At 39.9% G+C, this 14,000-nt stretch overlaps 1 protein-coding gene across 6 annotated transcripts in view; it reads right to left on the bottom strand.

The window, feature by feature from the left end:
* The window catches only part of Sap47 (Synapse-associated protein 47kD), a 127,659-nt gene extending 116,265 nt beyond the window's left edge, over nt 1–11,394 (bottom strand). For 3 of the 6 annotated variants that reach the window (XM_072546476.1, XM_072546480.1, XM_072546482.1), the window contains exon 1: nt 10,975–11,385. In XM_072546476.1, coding sequence (XP_072402577.1) covers nt 10,975–11,102 — 128 coding nt within the window. In that variant the 5' untranslated portion in view covers nt 11,103–11,385. Of the gene's footprint in view, nt 1–10,974 lie in introns of all 6 variants that reach the window. The other 3 variants (XM_072546479.1, XM_072546478.1, XM_072546477.1) reach the window with 3 other exon arrangements.
* Between the last annotated feature and the right edge of the window lie 2,606 nt (nt 11,395–14,000).

The raw sequence follows: 14,000 nt of genomic DNA, 5'->3' as shown, positions 1-14,000 counted from the left end.
AAGACATTGCTGCGGTAGTAAGGTCAGACGTTGTATCAATTTTACCAAAACCAAAAAATGTAGATCAACAAAACAAGCGCTTTCATTAAAGGAGCACAAAAAGAATCTATGTGCAGAATAGTGCAGACATTTTTAACCGAACTAGATGAACGGACAGTTAGTACAGGCTTCGAATTCTCCGTTACGAAGACAACTGGTATGGTGTTTACGAAAAAATCATCCATTACACAAGTCCTTTATCTTCACAACAGCATCATTATCTTCCAAAACTCCATGAAATTCCTTGGTATCTGGCTGGATCAAAAACTTTCCTGGAAAAAGCACATACAACACTTGGCACTAACATGCAACAAAAGACTCAATTTGGTTAAAACCGTATCAAATCGTTTCTGGAGTTCCGACTTCTCTACACTACTCCTGTATAAAACACTAATTAAATCCAAACTCCATTATGATTCAATTGTTTATGTCTCCGTAGCCAAGAGTACCCTAAAACCGTTAGATACAATTCACAATGCCGCACTTCGGATCGTTCTTGGAGCTTTTCACACTTCACCCATAGAAAGCTTATATTCCGAAACTGGAGAACTATCATTGCAGTATAGGCGGGTACTTTTAACTCTTTCTTAACACTTTAACACGCTTCTTCTGTAGCTGCTAATAAGGATCATCCAATCTTAGAAAATACTTTTTCTAAAAATAATCTTGACTTTCTCTTTAATAAACCTCGTACTGGAAAACCTTATTATACACGAGTAAGATCAATTCTGAATAATTTTGACACAACAATCCCAGATGTATTTCACTGTTAACATCCAACATCCGACTCGCATGGTTAATAAGCATCCCAAATTGCAACACCTCTCTAATAGAGTTCTCCAAAAAATGCAATAACAACATATTAATCAAAAACAAACTAAAAGAGATTCTTGACCGAGACTACCTTAACTGCACAAACATCTTTACCGATGCCTCTAAATCTAATGATGGCATTGGTTGTGCATTTGTTACTCCAACGTCTACTTTCAAATTTAAACTACCGCCTAGCTCAAGTGTTTTCACCGCTGAACTGTTTCCTTTGTACCGTGCCCTAAAACATGCAAACCTCTCAAGAATTTCAAAACCTCTCTTTCTCACCGAATCGCTCAGCTCTCTTCTTTTAATACAGCATCTGTATTCTAAACAGTCCTTGGAGCAACTAATAAAAACTGAACTACAAATCGCCCAAGAGAACCATATAACTCCTAAATTTATATAGATCCCATCGCATATAGGAATCATCGGCAATGAAGAGGCAGACAGTAGTGCTCGTGATGCAGCAACAAGTGCGGAATCTGAATTAATGCGTGAGAGTGTATGTAAAGATCTCAAAACTCAGATCTAAAGATCTCAGAAGAATTTTTCAAAAGCTCTTGCGTTTGGCTTACTTAAGGATATCGCTTGTGATATATTCTGGATGTAAGTAAGCAATTTCTCGAACTTTCTCCGGATACCCAGATCATATCTTAATTCTTCTACAGAAAAAATCATTTTTAACAATAAAGACAAGCCACACAGACCAACTAAAAAGGTAATAATATGAAAACTGTCATTTTCAAAGCCTACCGTTTACAGTTTAATAATATGAAAACTGTAATTTTTTCAAAGCCTATTATTTTACCTTTGTAACTAACACAAATGGCCTTTTACTTATTAATAATTGCGAGTCACAATCGGCAGTTAGGAATGTTTTATTAAAATTCCTGGCTTAGAATATTGTTGATATAACAATCTAAAAAATTTTACATCAATTGTATATTGTCTTGCTTTCTGTTTTGTGTGAGATTCATTGCATATTGTTATGGTTTATATTTTTTGTTAGTTACTTATTGAATAAAAATAATTTTGTTATATTATCACACAAAACTCTTTTCTAGGTACACATTTATTTCTAGGTACTTACAAAAATTGAATGTATTTCCGAAATTTGAAGAAAACTAAAAATATATCAGAAAGTAATAAGTTTAGGTATAGAGAATGCTAGATAAAAATGAAAGAGTATCATAAATACAATATTTCTAAAAAATAAAATATAGGGTGATCCACTTTAGAAAATTGAGAAATTGTAATATCGTTTTTCAGTTTCAAATTTTAGTCAATGATTTCAATTAAATTTAATTTAAAAACTACAATATGTTATTTACCTTATTATATAAAATAAATAATTGTTTATGCATTACTTGTTTATATACATGGTGTTGATTTCACAGGAATTTCGAAATAAAAATGGTCATAACTTGTTAAAATACTCTCTATAGTACTGCAAAACCCAACATTATAAGAAGAAGAATTGTAAAAGGAATATAAATACGAAAAAATATATAGGGTGTCCCGTTAAAAAAATTGTATTTTTGCTATACCACATAGTTATTAATCACCCTGTAGAATTCCACATATTTTCCAAGTATGGAGAATATTGTTATGATAAATATAACTCATATTTAACCTGTAATCATGTTATTATTCTAATAAGAATGTTCTAAGTAGTTTCCCCTACGATAAAACCGGTCTTCTTTCCATGCCGTTCAAGAGAGTTCAGGGGTCAGCATGAGTCATCATCCGTCCGCTTCGAAGATATTCCAGAACAACGGATTTTTCCTTCCGGGACTGTGGAATGACCTCGACGTGGTGGAAGGCCGAGTAATTGGTCTTGGTCTCTATTAATGTGAGGGGAGCACGACCAATGAAACCAAGAACAGTCCAAATTAGCGTCCGGCGTCGGTGCACCGGGTGGTCGCCGGACTCCGCCGCCGGACGCTGAAAGGCGCAGCAATCATTCCCAATTGCTGCGCCTTCTCCCCCCACCCAAAATCCTTCATCTGATTGTATCAATCCCTGACAAAAATTTGAAGGCCCTCAGGCCCTCACTGCCACCCTCCATGTCTACGGCATAAATCACAGTCACCAAATGGTCAACGACCAAAATATCCAAAATACATCAGACCTGAACTCCGAGTACAATCAGATAGCATCACCCACTCCTTATCCATCCATTATCCTTTCTCCCCACAGTGTAGGGTAAGCAGCTACACTGAGGAACACCAGGCGGTATACGAGCGTTGCTGCCACTGCTACCGGAGAAAACCGAGGCAAATCAAGAGGAGCGCACCTCGATAAAAAACCCGCAATCCCGGCTCGTGAGCCACCGTGACCAAGGGATGAATGGCTGCGCGGAAAGCAGTCGCAAACGGTGCCCCCGGGATACCTGGCACCCTCCCGGGGCGATAAATGCCTTAGCTGGATAAGGGAGCACTGTCCAGCTGGACCTTTATTCTTCCCGACACGTGGGAACATACATGGATACGAAACGAGAAAAACACAAGGAGAACGATGACGACCGGCACGAGGACACGGAGTGGAAACAGTTTGATGAACAGAGAGAATCGGAGATTTTGGGAAGAAGAGACTCCATAGGTGAATCACCTGCGAGGACTGATAGCTTGGGAGAGAACGGGATAATCGGAAAAAAGGCAGGGACCGAAGAGCAAAAGAGTAAGAATATGGACGACTTAAGAGAAGCTAAGGCCGTAGAAGAGAGGAGAGAAAGTGAAGAACTAAGCGCGATAAGAAAGGCGGTGGAAGAGGTCCTAAAGAAATCGAAGGCACTCCTCAACATGGCAAAGGAGCACGTAAAAACCAAGGTTGAAATTAAGACTGCGATAACGGCCCTACACAACATGTCTAAGTCGTTACAGACCAAAATGGAAAAATACCAAGAAAAACCTGAGATCCTCATAATGGAAACAATAGAGAAAAGGGACATGAGTGTCCAAGTGGAAATAGAGGACATAGAAAAGGACATGGAAAGGAGGAAAAACAGAATGGAGGGGGAGATTGCCGCTTGTTTAGAGAGAGGTATGAGCGAGGAAGAATACGAGAAATATGTAAATGAAGAATGGCCGGAGGATGGCTTTAAAAGGACAAAAACAGCAGAGAGAAGGGAAATTGTCCCAACAGGAAACAAAGATGTGATAATTGCGTTGGATAAAAGAGAGAAAAACGAATTAGTAGACAACTACATCGCGGAGTGGACACAAAGCCACACGGGATTGGATCAACTAGTAAAAGAACAAGGTAAGGATCATACAAACTATGTCCTAAATTGGTTTACCTCTGAAATGAGGGGAGGAAGGAGCCGAAAAACCATAAATGCCGCTTACACGATCCCGATCGAACAGGGAGGATTAAACAGCTTGACAAGCGCCATGGATTTAGTAGAGGCCATAAAGGAGGTAGGGAACAAGGGAAAGAGCGAGCAACATCTCTATTGCGTAGTAGGAGAGAACATGCCCTGGGTAGAACTAAGAAAGGCGCTGGAATATAGCCTGCAGAATATTGAAGCGGAGATTACACTGGTGGTTCCAAATTGCAGAAGAAGGACAGAAAGAGGAAACATCACCATCAAAGGGGGCGAGAAGTTGTACGCGGATATGGTAAAAGAGGTCAGACAGAAAGTGGATGTAAAACACAGCGGGGTAGACATCAAAAAGATGAGAAAGACAGCACAAGGAGACCTACGTCTGGAGCTGATAGGACCCAGGGAAAAAATCACGGAGCTGTCGACTCAGATCGCGTCAAAAACAGGCCTGGATGTTAACTCGAAAGTTCAGGAAAAGCTGGTGCTAATACACGACGTTGACCAAACACTGGAAGATGGGGAAGTCATAAGGGCATTGGGAAACACTGTGGGATCAAGAGAGGGAGGAGCATCAATTGAAATCTGCAATAGGAAAGAGGGACGGTTTGGGGGAGATACGGTAGTAGTCAAAGCTAGTAGAACAGCAGCTGATGCACTGATACGGCAGAGAAAGGTCCTGATAGGACTGGTGAATTGTAAGGTCATGGCACCCAGATACCGACCAATACGCTGCTACTCGTGTCTGCACTTCGGGCATACCAGAGACAAATGTAAAGAAAGGGCTGCAAGGGACAAATGTCTGAACTGTTGGGAGGAAGGGCACAGCGCCAGGGAATGCAACAATGCGCCACATTGTGGAATCTGCAGCGAGGACCACAGGACAGACTCGGAATACTGTCCTGAGTTCAGGAAGCTCGTAGCCGAAAGAGACTCTAGGGGAAGAGGCGCAAGTGCGCCGGTAGGAGGAAGATTAGGCCTTTAAATTCGACTCTACGGGGGATGAATTTAAAGGGTTGATAATAGTGCAGGTGAATTTGGGGAGATGTAGGGCGGCACATGATTTGCTCAGGATCAGGGGACGGGAATTAAAAGCGGACCTGCTGATAGTGTCCGAGCCAAATAAAAAGATTACAGCCCAAGGAGGCTGGATCACGGACAAAAGGCAAGATGTAGCAGTCTACATTAGAAATAGAGAGCTGGGGGTGAAAACCTGCCAGAGGAAAGCCGGATTTCTGATCCTGGATCTTGGGAACGTCACAATAGTGGCGACATATATCTCCCCTAATATCCCACTAGGAGATTATAAGAATCTGGTAGAGGAAATAGCAGAAACCATAGTAGGAAAAAAAAGACTAATCGTTGCTGGGGATCTGAATGCAAAGTCTATTTCATGGGGGGCGCCAAGGAATGACGAGAGGGGAGAAATGTGGAATGAGATTATCCAGACTCTAAATTTGGTGGTACTCAACAACGGTAAGGCGACCTTCGTCAGAGGAGAAAGTCAGACACATATTGACGTCACAATGGCAACGACGCCGATAAGTAGAAAGGTGGCAGAGTGGGACGTTCTGGGTGGAGAAATATTCACTCATCACAAATACATTTTGCTTAAAATTAGAGGAAACGTAACAAAACCAAGGGAGGGAGGCAGGTCGAAATATCTTGACAAAAGAAGAGTTAAAGAGGAAATCCAAGGAATGGAAGGTGAGGCCCGAAACTTCGAAGAGGGATACGAGAAAATAAAAGATATAGCAGAAAGGTGCAGTCCGCGGGGAAGGAGAGCAAACAGTCGTCCCTATTGGTGGACGGAGAGGATTGAAGAAATAAGAAGAGGCTACATCGAGCTAAGAAGAAAAGTCACGAGGGACAGAGGGAGGCATCGAGTGATGGAAGAGGAGGTAGAAAGATTAAAAGCCATGAAGAAAGAGCTGGTGCGAGAAATAAATGGCGAAAAAAGGAGATGTTGGAAAGAACTTTGCGAAAATCTTGAAAATGATATCTGGGGAGACGCCTACCGAATAGTTGTCAAGAGTTTTAAAGGGACAGGAGGCTTCTTTAAGATCGAGGAAAGTCGAAGGAAAGAACTGGCTGAGGCTCTTTTCCCACAGAGGGAAGAAGTAAGATTTATACCACTCCAATTAGAGACACCGGTGACTGAATTCACAAGGGAAGAGGTGACGGAAGCTGGCAAAACGCTCAAAGCAGGAAAAGCGCCTGGACCGGATAGAGTGGTACCCGAGATAATAAAAACCATCATTGAGGATAAAGTGCAATGGGTACAGGATATTATGAACAACCTGCTAAGAAGACAAGAGTTCCCAGGAGACCTGAAAACGGCAAATCTCATACTTATCCCTAAACCAGGAAAGGAATTAGAGGAGCCCGGGGCGTACAGACCTATATGCCTGTTAAATACCTTAGGCAAAGTCTTTGAGATTCTTGTGAAGACAAGGCTAGAGAGGGAAATAATGGAGAGGGGTGGCATATCCGACCGGCAGTATGGGTTCAGGAAAGGGAAATCTGCGGTAGAGGCTATAAGCAGGATCAAGAGGGAGATATCCATATGTAGGAGCAGATGGATGGTGGCTTTCTTCCTTGATATAAGAAATGCTTTTAATAGCGCTAGCTGGGAAATTATCGTCAGACTACTGGGCGACTTGGGGATATCTTCCTATTTGCAGAATTTGGTTAGGAACTACTTCACAGATAGATGCATCAACATTGCGAGAGGTAACTCTGTGAGAACCACGACAGGAGTGCCGCAAGGCTCCGTACTGGGGCCATTGCTTTGGAATGTTCTTTACAACGAGATTTTGGAGACCGACCTGGGCACCGGCGTACAGGCAATAGCATATGCGGATGATCTGGTGGTGCTGGTGGAACACGATGAAAACTGGTCAATCATGCAGAGAGGGAATCGAGCCCTCAACAAAGTGAAGACGTGGATGGGAAGCAGAGATCTCATGTTAGCGGCCGAGAAAACTGAAGCTATGATTCTCAAGGGTCCGAGGGCCAGAGACCATATAGTTTTTGTCCTGGAGGGAGAAAGGATCGTACCTGCCAAAAAAGTGAAGTACTTGGGAGTAGTCCTAGATACGAGGCGAATTTTTGGCGAGCACGTGAAATATGTCGTTAGCAAGGCAGAGGTGAGGACTGCGGCGCTGACAAGGATTATGCCCAATGTGGGGGGTCCGGGGACCGCCAAAAGGAGAATTCTAATGGAAGTGGTCCACTCTACTATACTTTACGCGGCACCGGTATGGCAACAAGTGCTTAACATCAAGAAATATAGACGAATGCTAGAGAACGCCCAAAGGAAAGCACTACTAAGGGTAGCACGTGCATACAGAACAACATCAACGGTGGCCATACAAGTGATCGCGGGTGTTACCCATCCACTTGATGGTGAAAGAAAGGGCAGAAACCTACGGGAAGGATGAGCAGGAGAAAATAATAGCCAGGAATAGGAGCATAACGGAATGGCAGGAAGAATGGACAAATGAGCATAGAGCGGCCTGGACGAGGGTATTAATTCCAAATATCGCAGACTGGATGAAGTGCGGGGACAGAGACACCAATTACTTTTTCACCCAGTTCCTAACAGGGCACGGCTCCTTCAGGGCCTATCTAGAAAGGATAGGGAAGGTTGCGGATGGAAATTGCACAGACTGTGGAGTGGCTGACACGGCCGAGCACTGTGTATTCGAGTGCAGAAGATTTGATGAGGACAGAAACGAATTGTACAGAAAGCTAGGTAGGGTAAGTACAAATACCATAATGCAGGTAGCAATGAGAGGAGAGACTGAGTACAAGGCAATATTGGAGGCAGTAACTGAAATTGTCAGAAAGAATGAGATATTGGAGAGGAATCTACAGCAAAGGTAGGTAAGAGAGTGAGAGAGAGGGCGAAAGAGAGAGAGAGAGAGAGGGGATGGGCTATTCATGCGATGCACCGGTCTGAAGAGGACCTACCGCATGAGTAGCCTGTATAAAAGGGGGTGGACTTTAGTTGGCAGGCAGGGAGCTATGGGTGTATCTGTGAGCACGACTCCTCTGGGGGGACTGCGTGCGGATGGATCCTTCCACCCTGAATCCAACTCACGCCAGGTCATCCTTAACGGGGACACGGCCTGGTACGGTCTTTAGAAGATTTACCACAAAAAAAAAAAAAGAACAACGGATTTTTAATATATATAGAGAATTTTCGTTAAAAACAGGTAGTCTGAATAATAATATCGAGTCGAGTTTTGAAATGTAATGTGCATATTGTCAGGAATATAAATTGTAATAAATGTTGTAAATAAATTATATAGTTATAGTGTGAAATAAATTAGTATAATATTGTACAAATAAAGACTTTAATAAACTAAGTGTTAGAACATTTTTATAATAAATAAAGTTAATAAATTAGATTCATAAACTCAGTTCATTATCATTGTGTACATTTTTTATAAATAAGTATTTTTGATATTCTATACCATAATGGAATTATCAACCAATGTCACCCAAAAAACTAACCCTGTATATATATATATATATATATATATATATATATATATATATATATATATATATATATATATATATATGTATATATATATATATATATATATATATATGCTCCATAAACTGGTTTAATTTATTTTTCTACTTCTTAATTTTAGGCAAATTGTCTGTTTTGTCTTTTTACACCTGCCCCTTCTGTGCTTAGGGACTGCTTATTTGCAGATATAATGTCTGTGGCCAGTCAGGTCACGGGTGTTTAGATGCTGAGCATGTGTTAGCCTAAAGGATTTTTATAGAGTGCTCCTCCCTATATTTATCTGCAGAGGAGAAAGGTCCAGAATTACCTCTAAGGCTATAGTGGGGCATGACCTCTATCCACCTGTGATTCCACACTTCTACCATTTTGTAAATCATTTAATAAGATTAAGAGTTTTTTAACACATTAAAATTTGTTAATGTGTTCAAAAACTAGGTTAGCCTTCCATCTGTTTCTAAAGAAAAAAAAATTAATTTTACTGAGCTGCAATGGTCCAGATAAATTGTGAGTATGACCTCTAGATATCTAGATAACAAATCAGGTCAAAGTCAACTATAAATCAAGGAATTGAAAAATTCCTGTTAGTTGTAGACAAGACATTTACTGATTGGATAATGTAGGAAATACTAATACAAATAAATAGTCATATATATGCTTATCTCAACTTATAGGTCCTTCACATATTAATACACTATACAAATAAAGCAGAAAAATAAGAAGTGTTACAAATTTTCAATTCTACCCAAACTATTTTGGAAATATATAAAATATCATGTATAATTCCAATGTTAGAATGAAATATGTAAGTAGAGATAATGAGATGAGTCAATATTTGCCAGAATGTTAATAACAATGCCATATACTATGCCAAATAATACTTACTACAATTTTTTTTATTAAGAACGTCAACTACTAAATGTAATGGACCAACATAAAATTGAAGCAGATTTGGCAAACAACCAAAAGAAAGAAGGTAAAATATTACACAAAATGAATCCAACAACTGTTGTAATCATGTTTGATTTGAAAAAAGTATTAAGACACTCCTCACTCCATGACAAATATAGCATTTGATAAAAGATTACTGTCAACATACAATCTAACCTAATGTATTAATAAAGTCCAACTTGAAGAAGTAACTAACATTGTAACTTATTTCAACATAATATGTGCGCTGGTCAAAATTGCAATATAAGCCAGAAAAATAATTTAATGATCAAATAGAAGTTTCTTATCCTTGAACACACTCATCTTAAATATGACAATGACCATTCTAGTTTAAGAGCAAAGGAAATCACTAACATCTCAATTATGGTGCCCACAAACTGGTACCAGAACTGTCACTCTGAACATCAGCGAGCCTTTTAGAGTCATGGCCTTAAGTAGATTAAAATGAGGAAGATATTCGGCTACAACATTAGAGCTGTAGACATATATATTAACATATCTATGATTAGAGCTGACATATCATTGACCATTGCCAATTAACCCCCCAAGAAAGACGATCTATTGTCATTATTTAGTTTAAGGTTTATCCCTGTCAAGTTCCATAGGTTCTATAATTCTCTTGATACAAGTCAGTCTGCACCAGAAATTCAAAACCCATATCATGTATTTCATTTCCAGTTTTAATAGTTTTACCTTCACCGCAGACTTATAAAAACTCCACCAATTGAAAAAAAAGATACTAAATGTCATATCAAGCCAATAGTCTGATTTTGGCAAAAAGTCAGACAAATAAAAATTTAGATTATAATTTAATTTTCTGTGACACTATTTACTGTTTTTACCTAGTGTATAAAAAGGATTAGATCCAGAATTGAAAAAAGTAATGCTATCATTGGTACAGGGTTGATTTTATATAGACATGTGTATTCTAAAAACCAATACCAAAACCACAATTGAGGTGTTTCATTTTATTATTTCTGTGTTAAAAACTATTAAAATAATATTACATATCTAGGCAACACAATATACATTGTGTGGTGCTTTTAAGAAATTGTCAACAAAAGTACAAATTGTTTTTATTAAAAATAAAACTAAAACCCAAATACTAAGGTGTGTATACAAAAATTGAAACAATATTGAATTTAAAGAACAAATAGTAATATAAATATTCCATCTTTTCGATAGGGGTGTATTACTTTTTGAATAGAAAAATCTGATGACTTTTATAGCAGAATGAATGAATAAGAAGGGTTCAATCACAGCAGAGATTTGTAATCGATAAAAAATAGGTCAAATTTATACTCACCTTCCTTCTTTCTTCTCAGAACCAACAAGTGCATTGCTGTCCTCTGTAGGTGTTGGAACTTTTTCCTCTTGATCACCCTTAACACTGCCCATCCATGAGGAGACTTGACTAGTGAGTCCAGTAAACATTTTTGTTGATATGAGCAATCAATAAAAGTAGGAACTAGGCGACTAATTTGTTATTAAAAGTCACTGTCAGATGCTGTCGTTTATGTGACGCACATCAATGACATATTACGTGTAAAAACTAACAACGATTACTTTGATTTTATGAAAATCTCACAGACCTACTACTAGACCACGAACTTATACAAGCCACCTTGCGCTTTAAACTTGCGCATGCAATTTTCGATTTGAGTGGAATGAAAATGGGAAATGGCCAGCCAATGGAAAGTCGGAAAATTTTATAGAACCAATGCGCCCTTGCATTTTCTGAAAACGGCGCAGTACGTCACCGCTTGATCCATTTTCTGTCAAGGTCGACCCAAACGACAAATTTTGTAACTTAATTAAATATGTAATTACAAATAAGTTTGATTGGCAAACTTCTAAAAACCTTTCTCAGCAGTGTTCATGAAAAACACCCGTTTACCAAAGAACCATAAATTAAAGGGCATTACATGGAACTCCAATAAAAAATAATTCAATTAAATGTTTCCTAAGATAGGCCAAACTAGTATACATAAAGAAGACACGTTAGCATTTTTATATAACACTTTCTACATTTTGGAATATTTAAATGAAACAACAAAATTGTTGGCATGACAACATAATAAAAACAAATATGTTAGGTATATAAAACAGATACGGACTTGTACACTTTGTTAGAAATGGAGTGATTATTAATACCGTTGGCGCCTATTTCCTGCCCTCCCAAATAGATGGCGCTTCTTACAACACGACTCTACTGTTATGTGAACATTGTACCTAAGAATACATCAAAATGAAAATTTTTTATGAAGACTTCATACAAAGCAATTATTTGTTTTGTATGAAGTTTTCGTGTTATTGAATAAAATAAAGTCTTCCATGTTATTAACGAATGAATGAAATATTTTTGAAAAATATGATTAATGAATATAATTAATGAAAAATACTTTATTTTATTTAATAACACGAAAACTTCATACAAAACAAATCATTGCTTTGTATTGTATGAAGTCTTCATAAAAATTTTTCATTTTGATGTATTCTTAGGTACAATTTTTACATAACAGCAGAGTCGTGTTGTAAGAAGCACCATCTATTTGGGAGGGCAGGAAATAGGCGCCAACGGTATTAATAAACACTCCATTTCTAACAAAGTGTACAAGTCCGTATCTGTTTTTTGAGTATTTGATAGCAAGGATACATACTTATTTAAAGATGCACCAAAGATTATGGCCTCCCTGTCCCACGCCACTACCAGCATAGCGAGGTCGTCCGCAAATGCGAAAGTGGTTACACCCTCTCCGTATTGTTGGCTCACAACCCCGTCATATGCCAAGTTTCCCAGCGTGGGTCCTAGGACCGACCCCTGCGGCACTCCAGCCGTCACGTCAACCACTACTCCTTTTTCTACCACAAGTTTCCTCTCTGGCAAATAGTCGGAAACCAAATTCATCAAGTACCTCGGACACCTTCTCTCTCGTAGAGCCTTCATTACCTCTTTCCATTTTAATGTGTTGAACGCATTCCGGACGTCAAACAACAGTAGGATTGCCCACCTCTGGTTAACTCCCACACCGCGTAACTCCCGGAAGACTTCCATCAGCGCATCCACCGTGCTCCTATTCTTTCTGAAACCGTACTGCCTGGGTGACAGCCCGCCTGACTCTTCAATCACTGTGTCTATTCGAGGAGCCTCTCGTATAATTTACCTATGCACGACAGAAGGCAAACAGGTGGATACTTGTCTTCCCCCTTTGGGAGTAGCACGAGCCTCGAGATCTTGCAATTTGCCGGAAATCGCTGAGGTTCAAGCAGTACATTCATGTGGTCCAAAAGCCACGTCGGCTCCATACTGCCAATGCGTTTCACCGCTTCTGGTGGTATTCCATCGAGTCCCGGAGCCTTTCGTGTCTTTAGGGCACTCAACGCTTCGTTGAGTTCGTCTACGGTAAAAGGTACAGCTCGCTCAGCTTCGGCGTCCCACTGCACTCCATGCCAATGGCTGGGTGGAAATAGCTCGCGGGTAACCTCAAGCTTCCTGTCTAGTGGCATCTCGTACAGAGGGTACAGCTTGAACTGGTTTATTACGATTTTGTACCCCTGACCCCAAACGTCCTCATCCAACTTGTCACACAGTTCTTTCCAGTGCCTCTTCTTCTCGGCTCGGATCTTTCTGTACAGTTCCTTCTTTCGCTCATTGTATACCATATCCATTCTGCTAGCTTCGGTTACTTCTCCTCTACCTCTTGCCCTCGTAGCCTGTCTTCTGATGGCAATGCATTCCTTCCTCTTATTGGCGATCTCTTCGCACCACCAATAAGGCATTTTTCTTTTTTCATCTACCCTGTTTATGCAATTTCTCTAAGTTTCTCTTATTATTGATTCAAGTCCTTCTGCCGATAGCGGTTGGCATCTTCTCCTCTCTATCAACCATTAGAATACTCATCAAACGCTAGCCAGTCCGTTCTATCTCCACCTCTGCTTCCTGTTTGGTTCGCTGATGACTCCAAGTTGGTACTCCCTACTCCGACGATCGAAAAGCCAATGTAGCAGTGTTCTGTAGCAGTGTCATCATTCTGTGTGGCACAGGTGACATCGATATATGAATGCGAATTTCCCCTCACGAACGTTGGTTCCCGACCATTATTTAAGACAACTAAGTCCAGAGTTCCTATCCATTCCATAAGCATTTGTCCGCGAGCGTCCGTTCTGGGAGAACCCCACTCCGCCGCTTTGGCGTTGAAGTCTCACAGCACTACACACTCTCTTCCCAACAATCTTACCTCATTCATAATCTCATCCAGTCTACTTTCATAATTCTCAACTGTACAATTCGGTAAAATGTAGCAGCATACCACATTTACTCCCTCCATACGA

The sequence above is a fragment of the Diabrotica undecimpunctata genome, chromosome 10 (genome assembly GCF_040954645.1).
Source record: "Diabrotica undecimpunctata isolate CICGRU chromosome 10, icDiaUnde3, whole genome shotgun sequence".
In the NCBI taxonomy this organism is placed as follows: domain Eukaryota; kingdom Metazoa; phylum Arthropoda; class Insecta; order Coleoptera; family Chrysomelidae; genus Diabrotica; species Diabrotica undecimpunctata.
Note: the sequence above shows the minus strand (reverse complement) of the source record. Positions and strands in the feature narration are given on the sequence as shown.